At 42.0% G+C, this 21,667-nt stretch overlaps 1 protein-coding gene across 3 annotated transcripts in view; it reads left to right on the plus strand.

The window, feature by feature from the left end:
* The window catches only part of PANX1 (pannexin 1), a 51,582-nt gene that overhangs the window by 22,191 nt on the left and 7,724 nt on the right, over nucleotides 1–21,667 (plus strand). For 2 of the 3 annotated variants that reach the window (XM_084637033.1, XM_084637032.1), the window contains exons 3-5: nucleotides 5,539–5,722; nucleotides 16,875–17,098; nucleotides 18,215–18,882. In XM_084637033.1, the coding sequence (XP_084493159.1) occupies nucleotides 5,539–5,722; nucleotides 16,875–17,098; nucleotides 18,215–18,882 (1,076 nt within the window). The remainder of the gene's footprint in view (nucleotides 1–5,538; nucleotides 5,723–16,874; nucleotides 17,099–18,214; nucleotides 18,883–21,667) is intronic. The other variant, XM_084637031.1, reaches the window with a different exon arrangement.

A 21,667-nucleotide genomic window follows, 5' to 3' on the forward strand; every position in this document is an offset into this window, starting at 1 on the left:
GTGTAAATTCCGAGATATGTCTGCTGATTTTAATGACTCCTTTTTGCTCCTATTAGCACTGCACAGTCCACAAAGTTATAAGAAAGTGAGTTGGATTCTGTTTCATCTCATGACATTAACTAAGGGACAGATTTTGCCACCGTTACTCAAGTAGCATAGTATCTTACTCTATCCGTGCTTCCACTGGCTTCAGTAGGACTCTTCCTGGAGACCTGCTGAGGTCCATGGGACCATTTAGCATGAGTAAGGTTGTCACAATCTGATCCTAAGATCCAATTGCAGAGCTAATAGCAATAGTCTGTATTTATTTTGTTTTCCTTTGAGTTGGTGAATTTTTGTTATTTGCTTTCTCTTTATTTAGTTTTGTTCCTAACAATTGGGCACTGATACTCTCTTGCATGTAGCAGCGGACCCTTTAATGCTACCCATGGTGAACACCTGAAGCCATTCATAGTTTTTAATTTTTGCCCAAAGGTAGGGTTACCAGATAGCAACTGTGAAAAAACAGGACAGGGGGTGGGGGTAGTAGGTGCCTATATAAGAAAAAGTCCCAAAAAACGAGACTGTCCCTCTAAAAATGGGACATCTGGTCACCCTACCCAAAGGGCTTAGTCATTTTGGCAATAGGTGCTATCCCAAAGATGGATATATGGCCTTATTACCATGCTCTCTGTAGTTGTTTAATTAGCATTACCCATGATTTTTTGAGATGTTTACTTTAAATTAGGGCTGTCAAATTATTAAAAAAATTAATCGCAATTAATCACACTGTTAAACAATAATTGAATATCATTTATTTAAATATTTTTGGATGTTTTCTACATTTTCAAATGTATTGATTTCAATGACAACACAGGATACAAAGTGTACAGTGCTCACTTTATATTTATTTTTGATTACAAGTATTTGCACTCTAAAAAAAATAAAAGAAATAGTATTTCAATTCACCTCATACATGTATGGTAGTGCACTCTCTTTTCCATGAAATTTGAACTTACAAATGTAGAATTATGCACAAAAAACCCTGCATTTAAAAATAAAACAATGTAAAATTTTAGAGCCTTCAAGTCCGCTCAGTCCTACTTGTTCAGCCAATCGCTCGGACAGACAAGTTTGTTTACATTTGCAGGAGACAATGCTGCCCACTTCTTGTTTACAATGTCCCCTGAAAGTGAGAACAGGCATGCCACTGTTGTAGCCGGCATCGCAAGATATTTACATGCCAGATGTGCTAAAGATTCATATATCCCTTCATTCTTCAACCATCATTTCAGGGGACATGTGTCCATGCTGGTGACAGGTTCTGCACAATAACAATCCAAAGGAGCTTTCTTTTTTTGCTGTTTCGGGTTCTGTAGTTTCCGCATCAGAGTGTTGCTTTTTTAAGACTTCTGAGAGCATGCTCCCTCCACACCTCATCCCTCTCAGATTTTGGAAGGCAGTTCAGATTCTTAAATCTTGGGTCAAGCGCTGTAGCTATCTTTAGAAATCTCACATTGGTACTTTCTTTGTGTTTTGTGAAATCTGCAGTGAAAGTGTTCTTAAAATGAACAACATGTGCTGAGTCATCATCCAAGACTGCTACAACATGACATATATGGCAGAATGCAGGTAAAATAGAGCAGGGGACATACAATTCTCCCCCCAAGCAGTTCAGTCACAAATTTAATTAAAGCATTTTTTTTTAACGAGCGTCATCAGCATGGAAGCATGTCTTCTGGAATGCTGGCTGAGTTACGCTATTCCCAATGACTCTTAAATGAGCTCATTTATACTTGACAGAACTCCTGAAGCATTGCCGGGAAGTCAGTGTTAATGAATGCCATTCTATTTCTGTCTTATTAGCCTTCATGCTTAGTGAGGTCCCAGGAAAGGAGCCTCATCATAATTGTCAACAGCACCTTCCAGTTCCCTTTGGGGTGTCTCTAGGTGTTTGATTCCCATTTGTTGTTGCCAGGGCTAGCTGCCGCTTGCTGCACCTGTTACTTTGCTTGCTATATTGATTGCACTTTCGCATCAGAAAAGGGATTTAGCTGTCTCCCAAAACACACTGTGTGCCATGGAGTAGTAAAAGCTAATCGTCCTGCACCTTTTGTGTAGATAAGATAAAAGAGCACGCTGTGTTTATGTTAGCACAATGACATTCACAAGTGACGGGAACCTTGTTTAGTTCAAGTAAGGGAAAATTAACCAAATTCATCCCCAGTGCAAGGTACTGAAGTCAGTAGAGAGACATCAGAGATAAATTTGGGTCCAAAGTTTTTAAAACAGTGTTCAGGTTTATATTTGTGGGTTTGTAGAGACACGTTTGTTTACAAAGCACCACAAGTGCTGTTTACTGTTCTGACTCACTTTCCACTGTGATGTAATGGCATGCAGGAGAGCTCCATTTAAAGTAGCTAAGGAGGCACTACATTGTGTTTTTTAGGTTAAAGGCATGGGGCTGGGAGAAAGCGCATTTCACTTTGAAATGAATACTCCTCGCTGCTGCTTGTTTTCTGATCTATGTCAAAGTAACACCATCAAAGTTTTGAGAGCTAAAATTGCATTTAGTATTATGTTAAATTAGTTCAAATCATAATAGTATATAAGTAATAATGAAAGCAGAGTAAGTACAGGAACTTTTTTTGGACCTGTTTTGAGATGGATTAATAAAACAGCAAATAAATAAGAAACAGGTGGGTTGGAAAATGTCATATGTATTGAAAATAGTTTGGGATTCAGTTTAAGATCTAGGGCCAGGATAATCTCCAAGCCAGATTGCATTCCCTCAGGGTTCCATGAGTAATATGCCTACTCTTTTTCCCACTGAAGCCAATGGTAAAACTCCCATTAACTTCAACAGGATCCATAGTGAATTTAATTCCTGGCTTCTGGAAATTGTTGTTAGTTCATATCTATCTGTGGAGGGGTTTTCCCAGGCATAGTCTTTCTCTTTCTCCTACGAGACAGAGTAATTCAGAACCTGTAGTCAATTAGCCTAAGATATCTGATAGCTTTTGATCCTTCTCTTCCCCCTGAGAAATGTCCTAGTCCCATATTGCTCTAATTCTTGCTTATTTTATATTTTTTCTGTCCCCAATGCTTTTCTCATTACATGGCAGAGGATTTACTTTTCTTAAAGCTTGATTCAGTCTTGAGGTTGCAGTTTTCACAGCTCTATTAAATTAGAGTTAATACACTAAACTAGTGCTGTACCAGCCTGAGTGTTTGGGTCCCGCTGGTGCTGCTGGATTTTATTGAAAAGTATTTATCCAGAAGTCAATGAGAGCTGAACGTGCCATAACCAATCTTTTCTGTATGTTGCTAGAGTCTTCCCATGCCACGGCTCCCCAGGTGCTTGAGTGCCTTCCTTAGTTCAGCCTCCACCTTAATAGTGCTCTTATTGAGCGCCCCACCTTTATACAACGCTGTTATTGGGTGCCCCGCACCTGTTATTACCTCCACTTTTAAACAAATAATTCAGTCCAAACATGAGTTTATCACTCACATTAAAGTGCCCTTTTAATTTATTATTTTTAGTTTATTTATTAGCTCCTGAAGGAATTGACAATGGTATCATCTGCATAACAGAGAGATTACAGGCTTGGGATTCAGGCTGCCCTCTGTGCAAATTGGGGAAAGAGCCCTGAAGTATGGCTTTGAGTATTTTGTAGAGATTCATTGTATGTGGTGTCAGAACCTACAGAGAAAGACAGAGCAAGCAGCTGCACATATTGAATATAGGTGTTTGAGTATGCAAACAAACTTAAAAACAAACTTTACTTCATCTCATGCACACATTTTGCATACACAGTTAAAGTGCATCATATTTTGATAATGAAACATTTTCCATTCCAGTAGTAACTCAGGAGGATGTTCAAAAGTAGCTGCTGAAAGTGGACATTTTTAAATCAGCAACTCTGGGTAACTAGCATCTAAGAGTTTTAAAAGAATTGGCTGAAGCAGTTGCTAGACCATTAATGTTTATTTTCAATAACAGTTGGAACATTGGTGGAGTTCCAGGAGACTGGAAGAAAGTCACTGTTATGCCAGTATTTTAAAAGGGTAAACTGGATGACCGAGGTAGTTATAGGCTTGTCAGCCTGATATTGATCGTAGACAAAACAATGGAGTGGCATTAATTACATTATCTTCCTTTAATTCTTGTATCAGCCAATCAACATGTGTTTATGGAAAATAGATCCTGTCAAACTAACTTGATATATTTTTTGATGAGATTTCAAGGTTGGTTGATAAAGGTAATAGGGTGGATATAACAGACTGACTTCTGTAAGGCATTTGACTTGGTACCATATGACGTTTTGATAAAACAACTAAAATGATACAAAATTAACATGAAGAAAAGGAGTACTTGTGGCACCTTAGAGACTGACATATTTGTTTAAGCATAAGCTTTCGTGAGCCTATGCTCAAATAAATTTGTTGGTCTCTAAGGTGCCACAAGTACTCCTTTTCTTTTTGCGAATACAGACTAACACAGCTGCTACTCTGAAACCTGTCAAAATTAACATGGTGCACATTAAATGGATAAAAAACTGGCAAACTGACAGGTCTCAATCTCTTTGGGCCAAATTTTGAGAAATAAGCATTTTCATAGATTATATAAGGCCAAAAGGAGCCAACTAACCCTACCCCACTCCCCCTACGCTCCCTGCCCAAACTGGCTGCTCAGAGACCAGACCCTGTGGATCTGTGACACACACTGGAATAAATATTTTCCATGTCTAAGTCTTAGGCTAGTATTTTTTAAAAAGTTCGACTTCCAGTTAGGTAGGTAAATAAATGGTTGTGTTTTCAAAAGAGCTCAACCTATGAGCTCTCATGAAAATCTGGCCCCAGTGTGGGTACAGAACACTGGAAAAATATGGCCCTGAGCTCTGCTGAAAATCTGGTTTAAAGTTTTCTTTTTAATTAATATGAATTAATACCTGGTGTCAGATTTGGTGGCTTACATGTAATAGTGGTCAGTAGGGTAAGAAAGTAATACATTTCTTTTGTGGCTTTCATAGATTATCAAATATATTTTGTGACTTAATTTTATATCTTTTCAGAAAAGTACATAACATAAGAAAATGCTTTTGTAAATAATGTGTCAGTGATATCACTGAGGGTGAGAGAGGCTTTAAAATACTGATGTCACTATAAATCATGTTACTAGAGCTATCGTTAACATATAAAATGATGTCTCATATATTGCACAGTGTGGTGGCAGATAGGAACTGCAGAAGATTACCAGAGCAAATTTTGCATCTTCGATTACTCTGCTGTGAGTCTTACTCACAAAATACAGGCAGATGGTGCTGCAAGACTAATCCCTTTTATACTGTATTGTTTTTGAAGTCATGTGTTAATATTTCAGTTTATCGTTCTGGTTTAATAATGTTAATCACAGGACATTCGTAGCCTGGCTGTGGAAGCTATACTTAGTTTCCAGTTCTGCCGCTCTAACTTGCACTGAGTAGGACCTTACTCCATAAGTGGGACCATTGATTTCAATGTTTCTTTAATAACATGGCTGACATTGTACTTTCTCAGAGTACAAACTCTTGGAAACGAGAACAAAGACTCAGAAAACTCACCTTTGGGAATTGCTGACAGCTGCCCTGTTCACATGTGTGAGGGGTTTGTAGTTTCCCAGAGGGGTCAGAGGGAGTGGTCTCCAAACACTGCAGAGCTCAAGGATCCACCAGGAAAACCAGCTCCAGCCATATGGAGCCAGGTACATTGTTTTACTTTATTCACCTTATTTGCTTGGACTCTGCTTGTCTCCTTGAAAAGGGGCTACTCCAGGAGCTAGCCACCTGCACCCTTATCCGAGGGAATAATTAGCACAGAATGACAAGTAATGTTGCTTCTAGCATCCTTAACTTCCATTGGCTTGTCAGGCAGAAATATTGCTCAGCTTGGACGGGAACATGCTATGTATATGTAATGTTTGCTCCCAGTTCCACCCATGATACCCCAAGATGCCCATCCCAGACACCCAGAGTAACAATCACACAGCATTTACGCTGAGCTGCTGCCAAAGACCCAGAGAAAGGGAAGCACACACCTTAGGGCTTATTTATGCTTGAAGTGCTAAAGAGGCACAGCTTCCGCTCTGCCACTGTAGCGCCTCAGTGTAAACACTTCATACACTGACGGGAGCAGTTTTCCCATTTGCATGGGAAATCCACCTCCCTGAGAGGTGGTAACTTGCTGGACAGAAGAATTCTTCCATTGCCTAGTGCTGTCTACACTGGGAGTTAGGTTGGCTTAACTACACCACTCAGGAGTGTGGATTTTTCACACCCTCGAGTGACATAGTTAAGCCGAATTAATTTTCTCATGTAGACAAGGCTCTTGGCTCTCCTATTCTCCTCCTGTTTCAGCCCTTTGAGCTCTTTCTCTAGAACTTTTCTTTTTCCTTTCCTGTTGTGGTGACTCATGATTATTCAGCATGGGGGATAATCTAGGATGGGTGTGTCTAATAATTCATCATTGTCTTCTCCTGGGCTGGACAATGGATGGGTATTTGAAGTTTGATTTTTTTGTGAGGTACTCCTCCCTGCCATGAGGTGTACTTGAAGTTGTAATACAGGTTATGAACAGTTTTCTGCATACATAAATACATAAATTTATAACCACAGTCTGAGATAGACACTGTATGACATCTACATATCTCACAATGATCATCAAGTTCAGAACATTATAAGTTTTCATAAAAGACCTTTCTCATTATACTTTTATGGTACAATAATACAATATGCAGTCAGTTGGTTCAACTGCTCATTTTTGGGGTTTGAACCTTCTGTTCTTCCCTTGGGGTGTCTGGACCCTGATCGTTCTAATAGCGTATTGACAGGTAGACTTTAGCTGGTGATGTTCAGAATTTGAACACTTCCTACAAATGGCTTTGGTTATCTGAATCCTAATCACGAAGGAAGGGCCTTTTGCATGTACAGTAAACTCCAGTATCACAGGGGTAGCCGTGTTAGTCTGGATCTGTAAAAGCAGCAAAGAGTCCTGTGGCACCTTATAGACTAACAGACGTAATGGAGCATAAGCTTTCGTGGGTGAATACCCACTTCGTCGGATGCATGTAGTGGAAATTTCCAGAGGCAGGTATAAATATGCAAGCAAGAATCAGGCTAGGGATAACGAGGTTAGTTCAGTCGGGGAGGATGAGGCCCTCTTCTAGCAGTTGAGGTGTGAATACCAAGGGAGGAGAAGCTGCTTTTGTAGTTGGCTAGCCATTCACAGTCTTTGTTTAATCCTGAGCTGATGGTGTCAAATTTGTAAATGAACTGAAACTCAGCAGTTTCTCGTTGAAGTCTGGTCCTGAAGTTTTTTTGCTGCAGGATGGCTACCTTTACATCTGCTATTGTGTGTCCAGTGAGGTTGAAGTAGTGTTCTACAGGTTTTTGTATATTGCCATTCCTAATATCTGATTTGTGTCCATTTATCCTTTTACGTAGGGACTGTCCAGTTTGGCCGACGTACATAGCATTGGGGCATTGCAGGCACGTGATGGCGTATATTACATTGGTGGACATTCAGGTGAATGAACCGGTGATGGTGTGGCTGATCTGGTTAGGTCCTGTGATGGTGTTGCTGGTGTAGATATGTGGGCAGAGTTGGCATCGATGTTTGTTGCATGGATTGGTTCCTGAGTTAGAGTTACTATGGTGTGGTGTGTAGTTGCTGGTGATAATATGCTTCAGGTTGGCGGGTTGTCTGTGGGTGAGGACTGGCCTGCCTCCCAAAGCCTGTGAAAGTGCGGGATCATTGTCCAGGATGGGTTGTAGATCACTGATGATGCGTTGGAGAGGTTTTAGCTGAGGACTGTATGTGATGGCCAGTGGAGTTCTGTTGGTTTCTTTCTTGGGCTTGTCTTGCAGCAGGAGGCTTCTGGGTACACGTCTGGCTTCTGGGTACATGTTGATCTGTTTCCTTATTTCCTCGTATGGGTATCGTATATTTGAGAATGCTTGATGAAGATCTTGTAGGTGTTGGTCTCTGTCTGAGGGGTTGGAGCAAATGCAGTTGTACCTCAGCGCTTGGCTGTAGACAATGGATCGTGTGGTGTGTCCAGGATGGAAGCTGGAGGCATGAAGGTAAGCATAGTGGTCAGTGGGTTTTCGGTATAGGGTGCTATTAATGTGACCGTCACTTATTTGCACCGTGGTGCCTAGGAAGTGGACCTCCCGTGTAGATTGGTCCAGGCTGAGGTTGATGGTGGGGTGGAAGCTATTGAAATCATGGTGGAATTCTTCCAGAGTTTCCTTCCCATGGGTCCAGATGATGAAGATGTCATCAATGTAGTGTAGGTAGAGAAGGGGCGTGAGTGGACAAGAGCTGAGGAAGCGTTGTTCCAGGTCAGCCATAAAAATGTTGGCATATTGTGGGGCCATGCGGGTGCCCATAGCGGTGCCACTGGTCTGGAGGTAAATAAATTGTCACCAAATTTGAAATAATTGTGCGTGAGGATAAAGTCACAGAGTTCAGCAAACAGTTGGGCTGTGGCATCATCAGGGATACTGTTCCTGACAGCTTGTATTCCATCTGTGTGTGGGATGTTTGTGTAGAGAGCCTCTACATCCATGGTGGCTAGGATGGTGTTTTCTGGAAGATCACCAATGCATTGTAGTTTTTTCAGAAAATCAGTGGTGTCACGGAGATAGCTGGGAGTGCTGGTGGTATAGAGTCTGAGTAGAGAGTCCACATATCCAGACAGTCCTTTAGTGAGAGTGCCAATGCCCGAGATGATGGGGCATCCAGGATTTCCAGGTTTGTGGATCTTGGGTAGTAGATAGAAAAACCCTGCTCGGGACTCTAAGGGTATGTTGATTTGTTCCTGTGTTAGTGTAGGGAGTGTCCTGAGTAGATGGTGCAGTTTCTTAGTGTATTCCTCAGTGGGATCTGAGGAAAGTGGCCTGTAGAATTTGGTATTGGAGAGTTGTCTGGCAGCCTCCTTTTGGTAGTCAGACCTGTTCATGATGACAACAGCACCTCCTTTATCAGCCTCTTTGATTATAATGTCAGGGTTGTTTCTGAGGCTGTGGATGGCATTGCGTTCTGCACAACTTAGGTTATGAGGCAAGCAATGTTGTTTTTCCACAATTTCTACCTGTGCACGATGGCGGAAGCACCTTATGTATAGGTCCAGACTGTCATTTTGACCCTCAGGAGGAGTCCCTGTGGAGTTTTTCTTCTTGTGCTGTTGGTGGGAGGGTGTCTGTGTATCAGTGTGCTGTTCAGTGTTATCCTGAAAGTATTCTTTGAGTCAGAGACGGCGGAAGTAGGCTTCCAGATCACCGCAGAACTGTCTCATGTTTTTGGGGGTGGCGGGGCAGAAAGAGAGTCCCTGAGATAGGACAGACTCATCTGCCGGGCTGAGTGTGTAGCTGGATAGATTGATGATATTGCTGGGTGAGTTAGGGGTACCACTGTTGTGGCTCCAAGTGGCAGGTAGGGTTTTAGACAGCTTACATTCCTTTTTCCTTTGTAGAGAGGTGAAGTGTGTAATGTAGATCTCCTGTCTTATTTCGTAAAGTCCATTTGTATGGAAGGTTGGTTATTTATGAGAGTCTCCAGGTTGGAGAGCTCTTTTTAAACTCCAGATTATCCAAATAGCATGGGGGGGATGGACTTTATTTGGATAATCAGGCGTTCGGATAATTGAAAAGGCGAGTGCCATTCAGCAGCAGGTTGGCCTTCCCCATGGCCAGGGGCTTGTTCTTCTCTCTGTTCTGGCTGGGGGGCGGGGGGCTCTCTGCTCTGCCCCATCAGGATCGTAACCTGCACTGCCACAGGAGCTGTTCAGCGGCAGTATGGTCTCCCCTATGGCCAGGGACGCGTCCTCTTCCTCCTCCTCCTCGCAGTCCTGGCTGGGAGTCTCTGCTCTATTACCTGAACCTCTGCATTATCCGAATCCCCTCCTTTTCCCCTATCGTGAGCTGCACAACATACGTGCCTTCTGCAGCACATATCTCATGCTGGGGGACAAGGAAGGGATTTGGATAACATGGAGGTTCAGATAATAGTGTTGTACCAATAAAATAAAAACCAGCAGGATCTTATTAAAGGGAAAAAGGCAAAATACCACATTTATTGTGAATACAGAAAGAATCATAGTAAGCAGTTAGTTATAGCTATAACATTCCATTCAATCTCATATTTATTCACACATTCATTCATACAAACACACACACACATACACACCCACACCCACAGGTTCTGCAAGGTTGTTATCATAGTTACCAGCTTTAGAGTTGCTCATGCCAAGCCACTGGCCAGGTGGCCTGGACATGAGGCGGGAGCAGGGCCTTGTCAGATGCTCATCTGATGCTCCTGGAAGTTGGTTTGCAGAATCAGACCCCAAAGTTCTCACTTTTTAGAGTCTATTTTTATAGGAATTTCTTCCTATGCCAGTCTATGGGAATTGCTTCATCATGCTGTTGCTGAATCAATCAGCAGATAGCACATTCCTGACGGCTCCAAGATGTTATCTTGTTCTTTGGTTCTCCCATCCTTGAGGCTGTTGGGTAGATTCCAGTCTGCCCTCCGGGAGGTCCTCTGGTTATTTCCACTTGATGCCTTCTTCAGCCGATGGACACTGGATTCTTAGGCTGGCACCTCCCTGATCATTCATTTATTATCCACACCAAGCATCCATCCACATACATCCTCTATCTCTATTTTAATGACAATTGTTAATACAACAAAAGGGCGGGGAGTCTCTGGGTGTTGTTTCTGTTGTTCGAGTATTGCTTTGAGTCTCTCTCTCTGTGAATTGCTTTGAGAACAGACTCTGTCTTAGAATGTACTAACACAATTAGCAGCTTGCAAGTTTCACACACAGAGGGAGAGAAACAGTACCAAAAACCAAGAGACCTCTTAATTAGTAATACCCTGGAATTTAAACTCTGGGGAATCAAACTCATTTGTGATTTTAATACAGAACTTCTTTAATATGATCCAACAATAGGGTTTCGGATAAACAGGAGTATACTGTATTCATATTTACTAGTTCACATCCAGCATTATAAACTTCACAAAAGGCTGTTAAAAGAGGCCCTACTCATAATCTTAGAACTAAAGCACTCTGGGGCAAAACTGAATTTCATTTAAGGGATAGTAAAACTCTTCAATTTATTTGACCATATAAATCTTTAGCACCAACAAGAAACATGGCTAATGTAATGCAAACTATCCCAGAGACATCTCTCCACTCCTTGATGTAATGCTGCCACCTTGTGAATTGTGAGACATTGAAATAAATTTTTTTGAAAGGCAAATTGCATGCTTTGATCCATACACCAAGCGCCAGTTGTTTATCCAGGTACAACTGTCATGAATTTTTTTTTTTTTAAAGTGAAGACTTATTTTGCCCACTGTTCTTTTTAAAAGATCGGTATGGCAGTATAAATAAGATTATTTAAATATTGGTTAGATGAGCTGGATAATTTAATAAATCCTTTCCATTCTGATTCCTATGATTCTACTGTCCGATCATCTTTTGCTTTTCTTCTCTGCTTCTGTGTTCATATCAGAAGTTTAATGTGGAAATTATCTTCTGTTCACAAGTTAACACACGTAAAGAAAAACTGATGAGGATAATGAGATGAGGAAAGAGGGTTATGAACCAGACCTTGAAAACATCATGGAATGCTTGGTAAATGAAGACTGCTGCTTCCAAATAAAACAGGCACAAATGCTGTTTCTTTCCAGGTGTGGAACAAAAAACAAACATCTGCAAGGTTCCCCTTATGTTCTCATTAATATTATCATTAATTAGCCCAGCACCTGCCCTAGTCATGGACCCGGACCCCATTGTGCCACACACTCTACAAACACAGAACAAAAAGTCTCTACATCAAGGGATTTACAATCTAGGTATAAGATAAGAGACAACAGATGGAGGAGTACCAAGAAACAATGGAATGATATTGGTCAGCAAGATAGGCAGTAGGTTCAACAAATCAGTGGTCTGGATTTTTGTAGGTGTCATGGCAAAGGAGGATTTGAAGGAGGATAATGAGGTAGGTTTGTGGAGGTTCGTGGGGAGCACCTCCCAAGCATGAGGGGTAGCCTGGGAGAAAGCACAAATATTCTTGTTTGAAAATGTAATAAGTGGAGGAGGGAGGCTGGCATCATTGTCTCACCAGAGGTGGGAGTCAGCATCTCGACAGTGAATGAAAGATAAGTGGGGTGCAGATTGATGGTAAAGGACATTAACAGTGAAGGCAAGAAGCTTATGTTTAATTTGATAGAGAAAAGGGAGGCAGTGGAGGAATGCAAAAAGAGGGGCATGACATAGTCAAAGCAGTGGGTTAGGAAAATGAAATTTGCAACTGCATTCTGAATGGATGCAGGGACAAGATTGCATTTGTCAAGGTCAGAGAGAATAATGTTGCAGTAATTGAGACTTGAGATGATGAGAGACTGGGTGCGAGTTTTAGCTGTGTGAATGGATAGGAAAGGCTGTATCTTACAGATGTTATACAGAAATAATCTGCAATATTTAGACATAGTCTGGATGTGTGGACCTAAAGAGAGGATCAAGTTGAAGATGACAACCAGGTTATTTGGCTGCATGACAGGCAGGGTGGTGGTGGTGTGCACAATGGTTGAGAAAAGAGGTGGAGGGAAAGGAATTGAAGGTGGTAGATTGAATGCTGTGTTTTAGTCATTTTGAATTTCAGCTGGTGACCAGACATGCAGAAGGTGTCAGAGAGACAGGCAGAGGTTTTAGTTTGAACAGAAGGAGACAGGTCTGGAGCAGAGAGGTAGATCTGTGAGTCATCAGTACAGCGATTGGTAATTGAATTTGTGTTTGAAGATGAGTTTACCCAGAGATAAGGTGTAGAGGGAGAAAAGAAGGGGATCCCGGAAAGATCGCAGTGGAAACTCCACAAAAAGCAGGATGGGGGATGAGGAGGATCCCCTGAAGGACACAGTGAAGGAGAGATGAGAGAGAACCAAGAGAGGACAGTGCTGTGGAAGCCCAGGGAGGAAAAGATTTCAAGAAGAAAAGCATGGTTGACTGTGTAGAAGGCAGTTGATAGGTCATGGAGGATGAGGATGGAGTACTGGTTCTGAGCTCCGGCTAGGAAGAGGTCATTAGAGACTCTGGTGAGAGCAATATCATTTGAGTGCAAGTGGTGGAAGCCGGATTGGAGAGGGTCTAGAATGGAACTGGAGGAGAGGAACTCCAGATAGTGATTCTGAAGTGTGTTCAATGAGCTTAGAGATGAAAAGGAGACTGGGGGAGGGGGGGCAAATGCGGTCAAACATGTTGGGGTTTTTTAAAGATGGGAGAGACTGGAACATGCTTGTATTGTGAGGTGAAAGAGCCACAGGAGAATGAGGTTAAGGAGAAGAGTAGGGGAGGGGATGAAAGTGGGTATGAGGGAGAGCAGGAAATGAAGAGGCACATGGAGGGGTTAGAGGAGGAGAGCAGACAAGAAACTTCTGCTTTTGTGACCCTCACCTCCACCTCATGGTCTGATCCATGGTGGGGAGTGTGAGAGAAGGAAAGGCCTCTCTGTAGGAGGGCAGCTAAAGAGGCAATGTTGAACAAAGGGATCCAGGTCTCTGTGAGAGCAGGAGCTGAAAGAAGCAAGATAGGAAGAGGTTCTGGATTGATGTAATTTTTTTTTAAATAAGAGATGGAGTGGGTGATCCAGAGACATCAAGAGAGGGGGAAGGAGGGGGATAGGCATGAGGTTAGGAATGGAGGCACAAGAGGGGCAGAGGTGGGGTCTGGGACGGGTGCAGGAGGTGGGGAATGGAGGGAGGGCCACAGCTGTGTAAATATCATGAGAGGTGAGGAAGGGGGTATGGCTGTGGCTGAGAAGAGGGAGAAGATTGAGGTGGAAAGGGGAAGAGGACTAGATAGAGGTGATGAGCAACTGTAGAGGGGTGAGAGAAACCAGGAAGGGGTGATGGAGCCAGTGGGGCAAAGGGAGGATAACTGATGCTATGAGGCAGAAGATGGATGTGGTGAGAGCTGTGGATGGGTGGCAGAAGGACAAGATTTCAAAGTAAATAAATTCCACAACCAGCCCACAACCCAGGAGGTGTAAAGGTATGTGCCCAGCCCAGCAGCTGAGTCCCTGCTGGCTAAGAAGGGTCATTGACACTGTTAGAGGCCACTCCCCCCTGTAGCCATCCCCTTTTTGGGTGTGAAGGGGTAGGGACAGGCTGCTTTGCAAAAGCAGCATGGCCCCCAGCCCAGCACTGGGTCCTTGCTGGCTAGAAAGTCCCCCACCCACCCAAATCACAGTCTTCCTCACTTCCTAATCATGATGAGTTTTCGAAAACTAATTTGTGTCTGGGCTAGTCCCCCTTGCACCCTTGCATCTGTTCCGATTATAAAATGCGTGCACAATGGCACTATTTTTCTTGAGGACTTGGAAAACTGAACCAGTGTCTTTGCCCACATATAACTGTGATGGGATCAAGCAATATAAGTAGTGGCCAGCAATAGAAGCTGAAGTAGTTAAGCTTCCCATGCCACACGTAGCACAGCAATTTCAGGTTTTAATCAGCAATTAATGCTTCACAAATTTGTTATTTACTATGATTAATGCTTGTAAATTTTTGACTTGGCTGTTACCGTTTTAGAACACGGCACGTTTCCTGATTGGCATGTTAATTGTAGTCAGAGTATGTATCGTCTCCTGCTGTTGAGAGACATTGTTTCCTAAGGTATATGTATAAAGGTATGCTAAGAGAGTGAGTAAGAGTCGAGGCAATTCACAGGATTTTGTCACAGTTGTGTTAGATGTTGGAAGCAGCTTTCCTCCATAGGCGTATGTGCATCAGGTAACACAGAGCAGATTCAGGTAGCATCTTTATCTTTGCTGAAAATGCAAGAGAAGAAAGCTACTAGCCACAGTGACCAACTGAGTGGGCCAGATCCTCAGCTGGTGAAATCTGTGTAGATCCGTTGATTTCAGTAGAACTACATCATCCATTTGAACCAGCTGATGATCTCTTCATGGACTTTCAAATGTATGCGTTGAGGGGAAAAAAAATTTATAATTTAAAACCAAATGAATTTTGGTCATCATGACTATAAATACAATTCCCTGGGTTCTGATACTGGAGTTCATTAGAATATGCTTTGAACTAAAAGTTAAAGCATGGTAATTTAGAAGTTCATGGATGAATAAGATGGATAATTATGTTTGGTAGAATTAGACAATATATGCATTTGAAAGGATTTTCAGATATTATTGCTGCTTTATACATTATACATTTAATATAAATGTGCCTTGAGAATATATTGAGAGGGACAAAGTGGGTGAGATTGGTGGAAGGGACGAGCAGACCAGAAGAAGAGCTCTGGGACGCTCGAAAGCTTGTCCCATCCACCAACAGAAGTTGGTCCAATAAAAGACAATACCTCCCCCAACTTGTCTCTGTCTCATCCTGGGACCAGTGCAGCTACAGCACTACTACAAACAGCCTTGAGAATGTATTGCCATTATTATATGATTTATTTACACGTGATAAGAGCATGCATTGAGTAGGCTATACTGGCATGAATAGTGTTATAAGCTTGCAGTACATGTGTTTTATAACCATCCTTATATGGGAAGAAAGTAGTAACACTTAATCAGGTTTGAAAGTTTTATAAAACAATTACTACCAAGAGACCAATATGTAGAGCCCTGCAATTGACCAACTCCCAGGTAGGGTGGGCTGCTGATTGGCCTACATTTCCCAGCTCCCAGGATTCAACCTGGAACTGGGGCCATGTGGATCCTCTTCTGCTCCGTTCCAGCAGCCCACCCTACCCATCCTGAACTAGGAATGGGAACCCGGCCTGACAGGTGCTGCGGGTCTAGCCAATCTCCAATTTGGGGATCAGGAAGGAATTTTTTTCTCCTGGGGCCAGTTGACTGAGAATTAGGGAGTTTTTCGCCTTCCTCGCAGCACCTTCGAGCCACAATTGGTTAAGTACAAAGGTGCTTAGTACTTAACTGAGGTTCTTGGGTTGAGTTGTTAATTCCTCACAACTTGCAGCCTGTTTCCAGTGCAGTCAAAAAATAAAATGAATAGTTCGCTGAGGTAGAAGACCTGGGATTTTGGTGTTGGCCCTTGGGCTCATGGGATAAGGTGAGACTTTGTCGCTCCCATGGCCAAGGTCCCCATCCCTCTACACCCTCTGTCTCCCTCGCCATAACAAAGGGTGCTACGACTCAGAGAACTGAATCCTGGGCGTTGGGGGAGTAGGCTGAGGAGAGCCTACACCATGGTATATGGTCAGAGCTCTGTAACCCCTGCACTGGATCCAATTAAATGCCTGGTATAGGAGAGTATGAGTGATGGGAAGGTAGTGCCCCTCCCTTGTGTTAAAGCTTAATAAAAGGTGCGGCCAGCTGTTTAATGCCATGCATGTGTCTGTCCTCATTTTGCCACTGTGTCCACATCAAATGACGTTCTTGTCAGTTTCACACTGGCCCACACAGTTCTGAATAGCCATGGTGAAAATGTGGTCCCGAATTTTGTTACGTTCACTCTGCTTCTGTTTGGCAAACTCTGAGCAGCAGCAGAGGCAGTGGATCTGTCTGTCTGCACACTCAGGAAGATGGCTCTGCATTAGTTCTCAATGGGAGCTTTTCTTTGTAGCTATAGGACTATTTCCTGGTTTCGTTTCTTTTTCTTTCTTTAAAAAAGAACAAAAGCTTAAATTCTGCATACATTTTTGGCTTCCCCCTTCCCCCAACCCACTAAGAAAGTTTCCTACTCACCCTGGTTAGCGTGAGAATGGGTTTTATAAGACAGAGTGCCTTGCCCAAGAAAATATTCTTATTTGGCTTGTTTTGTTACAGATTGATTCTAATCTAACAACTTTTAATGCTATTTTTCTCTTCCAGTTTTTCCCATATATCCTGCTACTAGTTGCTATCCTGTTGTATCTACCATGCTTGTTCTGGCGCTTCACTGCAGCACCTCATCTTTGCTCAGATCTGAAATTTATTATGGAAGAACTTGACAAGGCCTACAACAGGGCAATCAAAGCAGCTAACAGCTTTCACAGTGGAGACACTAGAGACCCCGGTAGCCTGCCTCCAGCTGTTAATGAAAACTTGACACAGAGGTAAGGTGCTGTAGCTTGGTATTTCTGGCCTTTATTTCTTTTAGCCTTTAATAAGTATAATATGTTTGGAACACTTGTAAATCACAGACACATACTGTAAATTTATAGCAGACATTTTAAAGATGAGCTGAAATGTTTTTTTAAAACTGTGATTAAAAATTTAAGATCCCAAATTGATGATAAAATGTGTGTGTGGAGTTAGAACTTACAAATAGCTACTTTTTTCAAACAAAATACTTGAAAATCAGGTCTTCTTCCTCTCCCTTTGTAGACCAGTCCCAGCCTGAGGTGGCTCTGTGTTTCCTTTGCTACAATGGATGTCAGTATTGCCTAAAACAGCATTAGGAAGTGCTGGTGGCTGCATTCCTTACCTACCGGTATAGTTATTTTTCACATCCTTTGATGTGGAAAGCCACTACTGGGCTCCCCTGCCATGCTGTTCTTCTCAGAGTTGTTTCTGCAAAGACTCCTTTTTTTCTTTTTCTTCTTTTTAAAATATTTGTCTTTTCCAGTCTCCCTCTCTTGAATTAGTTGCTGCACTGTTCTAACCAACCTCAGTTTCACAGTCTCCCTGGACAGTGCAGCAGTTTCTCCTCTTCTCTTTCTTCAGACGAAATAAAAATTACAAATAAGAACTGAAAATTGTTTCTTTAATAGTGAGTAGGCATGGATCTCTGAAGTTAGGTCCTGGCAGGTAAAATGCCATTTTCATCTTAATGTAAGACATGCTGCAGCTGTGTCCGTTCTTTCTCTTAGTCACTTAGGTTGGATTTGAGTATCAATGCTTGAGTTGCATTTAAAAATTTCTTTTTAGTATTTTACTTATTCTGTTTGAGGCTTGGGCATTTTTCCTGTTGACCTTTCTACTTGTCTTGTAAACAGTTGTATTCAGTCCTAATGAATGTACCGGAATTCTGGTTTTGAGATTGCCCTCACATCTGTTTTACACAAGTGCTACTTCATTGATTTCAGTAGAGTAACTCGTGATTTACAAGTGTCTGTGAGATCAGAATCAGGCCTGTTTTTTTTGTTTGTGTGTGTCAAAGTGTTTGGTTTATTTAATATGGCAAAATGATTCTTGCAATGATTGGTCTGGTTTTTTTTTTCTTTTTCCAGTTTGTGGGAGATATCTGAAAGCCACTTTAAATACCCCATTGTGGAACAATACCTGAAGACAAAGAAAATCTCCAAAAACTTAATAATCAAATATGTTGTTTGCCGTTTACTAACACTAGCAATTATCCTGTTTGCATGCCTCTATCTGGGCTATTATATCAGTCTGTCCTCTATGACTGATGAGTTTTTGTGCACCATCAAAACTGGAATCTTAAAGAATGACACAACAGTTCCAGAACTAATTCAATGTAAGCTTATTGCTGTTGGTGTCTTCCAGCTACTCAGTTACATTAACTTAATTGTGTATCTTTTGGTGATGCCTCTTGTAATGTATGCCATGCTCGTCCCATTCAGGCGAAGCTCAGACATTCTTAAAGTATATGAAATTCTGCCAACGTTTGATGTTCTGAAACTCAAGTCAAATTATGATGATTTAAGCCTCTACCTCCTCTTCATTGAGGAAAATGTAAGTGAGCTTAAATCATACAAGTGCCTCAAAGTGCTGGAGAATATTGCAGGCCCTGGGAAATGTAACATAATCCATCTGTTGCCAAACCTTGGTACGATTAAGATGACAGATACTGTAGATGGGAAGCCAGCAGCTGTAAAAGAGAAGCCTGAAGAGAAAATTACAGAAGAACCAGAAAGGAATACAGCAGAACTACAAGGTAAAGTTGGGCTGCTTGTTGTGTTTAAATGGTGTATCCATTAATATAGGCCTGAATAAGAAGAAAAATTGTTTCTTATATTATGGAATTCTGCATCTAAGCAAATAGAAGCCTTAGAATTATTGTGTGCAAAGACTTAAATGTGCTGTATAAGAAAATTGACTAGCTTATACCTAACAATACAGTCTGCTTATATTCTTATAACTTCAATTAAACCACAGGAGGGTTATGTTGTTGAAAGCTATTGTAGTATTTTTATTTGTTTGTCATAATAGACCAAATTTTCAAAAATAGATGCCTAAAATGTGCCTGCAAAATATATAAGCAAAGATGCAATTTTTCCACCTACAGCTTAGGCACTTGCTTTTGAGAAATGTCACTTCCAATTAATATGGTGTTTGTGCAATAATATTACTTGGGTAATTTGAACTGATGGGTAAGGAAAAAAGTAAGGAAGTCATGTGCCTGTCTTAGCTCTCCTGCATGATTTGTGGGTAGGGGTCTAACCTGTGGCAGAGGGCTAGAGCCAGAAGAGGCTCTTAGATCTGTGTTAGCCCTTCCTGACTTCAGGTCTCATCAGCTTTAAGCCTAGCAGAAGTGGTGGTAGCAGCTGTTGGTTACTGAGTGATTGATCCAAAGGACTAAGAACAAAGTAGTAAAGTGTACAGTCACTGTACAATGTGTTTGCATTTAGAGATAGAACTAAGATAAGATGGGGAAGTTAGTGGTGTCATGATTTTGTTTTAAAGACGGTGTGAAAGGCTGGTATTCTTCAGGCTACAGGAACAAAGATGCATAGAAGTTAATCCTCCCTCTTCTCTCTCACACACACGCGAGATCCGATGGGGTGGTGTTGGGGAAGGGACTCCTTTTAGTGCCAGGGTAGCAGCAGAGCCCCATTATTGCTGGCTGTCTACTCTGTGTGGCAAGGGAAACTATTTATGTATAAGCCACTAAGCCAGCTAGACTTCTCTCATGCTCCCTGTCCAAACCTCCCCTGTCCAGGGGTGGAGGGAGCCCATTAAGGGGGGTAGTACTCTGCACCAAAGGATTCCTAAGGCTTGATCTACAGTTAAAACTTACAGCAACATGGTTATGACAGCCAGGAATATGAAAAAAACCCACATTTCTGACCGACATAGGTATGCTGACAAATCCCCCAGTGTAGATACAGTTAGAGGGATTCTGTCAGCATAGCTAACATCAGTAGGGGAGGTGGGATTCCTGTACTGTCAGATCTCCTCCTTCTGTCGCTATACACTGCATCTATGCTAGGGGGCTACACAGGCATAGCTATGCTGCCAAAGGCCCTGTAATGTACGCAGGGCCTCACACAGGAAATAAGGCACACATTTTTATCAGAGAACCTAGTTGGAACAATTTACCAAGGATCATATGACTGGCATTTGTTAAATCACAATTGGATATGCTTCTAAAGGATATACTCTAGTTCAAATAGGAATTAATTCAGGGTGGTTCTGTGGCCTGAGTTAAACAGTCAGTCAGACTAGATGGTCACAGCAGTCCCTTCTTGGTTTGTGATCTACAAGCTGGAATGCAGGAACAATTTGTAGAGTGGGGGTGCTGAGAGTCATTGAACCAAACTGTAAACCTTGTATATAATGGAAACCACTTCAAGCCTGGGGGTGTGGCAGCACCCCCACCCCATCCCTAGCTCCAGCAGCTATGTCTACAACTCCTTCATGACCATTGCCACATGCAGAGGGACCACTCCAGTTCTACTGCAGTGGGGCCTTACTTGGTCACAGAGGAGAGGGGAAAATCTGTCCCTAAGTGATTTCACCAGGATCATAGGGTGTCAGAATCCAGAATAGAGCACTTAAACCATAATAGTCCATCCCCTGCCCAGACCTGGTTAATTCTATTGAGCAATCATGATAATACGAGAATAAGTGTTCAGATACTATGGTAATGAGGGTAGCATATTTTATATTACAGAGCACTCACTCAGATCCTGCTCTTTCTACAGAAACATAACCTGGCTTCAGATAATGCTCTTTCCACTTATGGTGTTGATTGTGATTCCAAATCGCTGTTTGAAGGAAATTACCAGTCATGTTGTACATGGAGAGAGAGAGAGAGAGAGAGCCTCTTCCTGCAGTGGCGGGAATGGCTGGGAACTCTGACCATATTTAGCTCAGATAGGAGGGAACTGCAGATGCAGCTGTGGAACAATAATGGAAACATCAGGAACCTGCTGCCAATATCCCCTTAACCAATATGTTTTAGAAGCATGCGCTAACATTTTTAGGAATTCTTTGTAAAATGTTCATCAGTGACAACTCATCGTTAGCCTGCATAAGAAGTTCATGAAAGATACTATGTTAGCACTGGAGAACACTGAGATTAAGTCAAAGAACAGTGTCCAAGGCAGGGGATACTTAAATAATTTTTCAGCACAGTAGTGATACTGTCTCTTCTGCCTAATATAATGGAGGAAGCATCAGCTTAAGAGAAATGTTCATGATGTAGTATTCTAAGTCACTCCCCTCCCCCATATAAACACTTGCAAAATAAAATAAAAAATCCAAGATGCCCTAATGACAGGAATGTTTTTATTAGAGTTGGTCAGAACACTGGTGACTGTTTGTTGCTGGCATGTGCTGTTTTGTCAAAGCTAAAATGTATCGATATCAACAGGAAAGTTTCTGAGGTTCATGGTGGATTCTCCAGTCGCTGAGAGGGAGTAACTTATTGAAAACCTGACCTTTTTGAATCTGAAAACTGATCTTTCAACTTGATTCTGTTTTGTGAAAGTGTTCAA

This window comes from Lepidochelys olivacea, assembly GCF_965140295.1.
Source record: "Lepidochelys olivacea isolate rLepOli2 genome assembly, chromosome: 1".
In the NCBI taxonomy this organism is placed as follows: domain Eukaryota; kingdom Metazoa; phylum Chordata; order Testudines; family Cheloniidae; genus Lepidochelys; species Lepidochelys olivacea.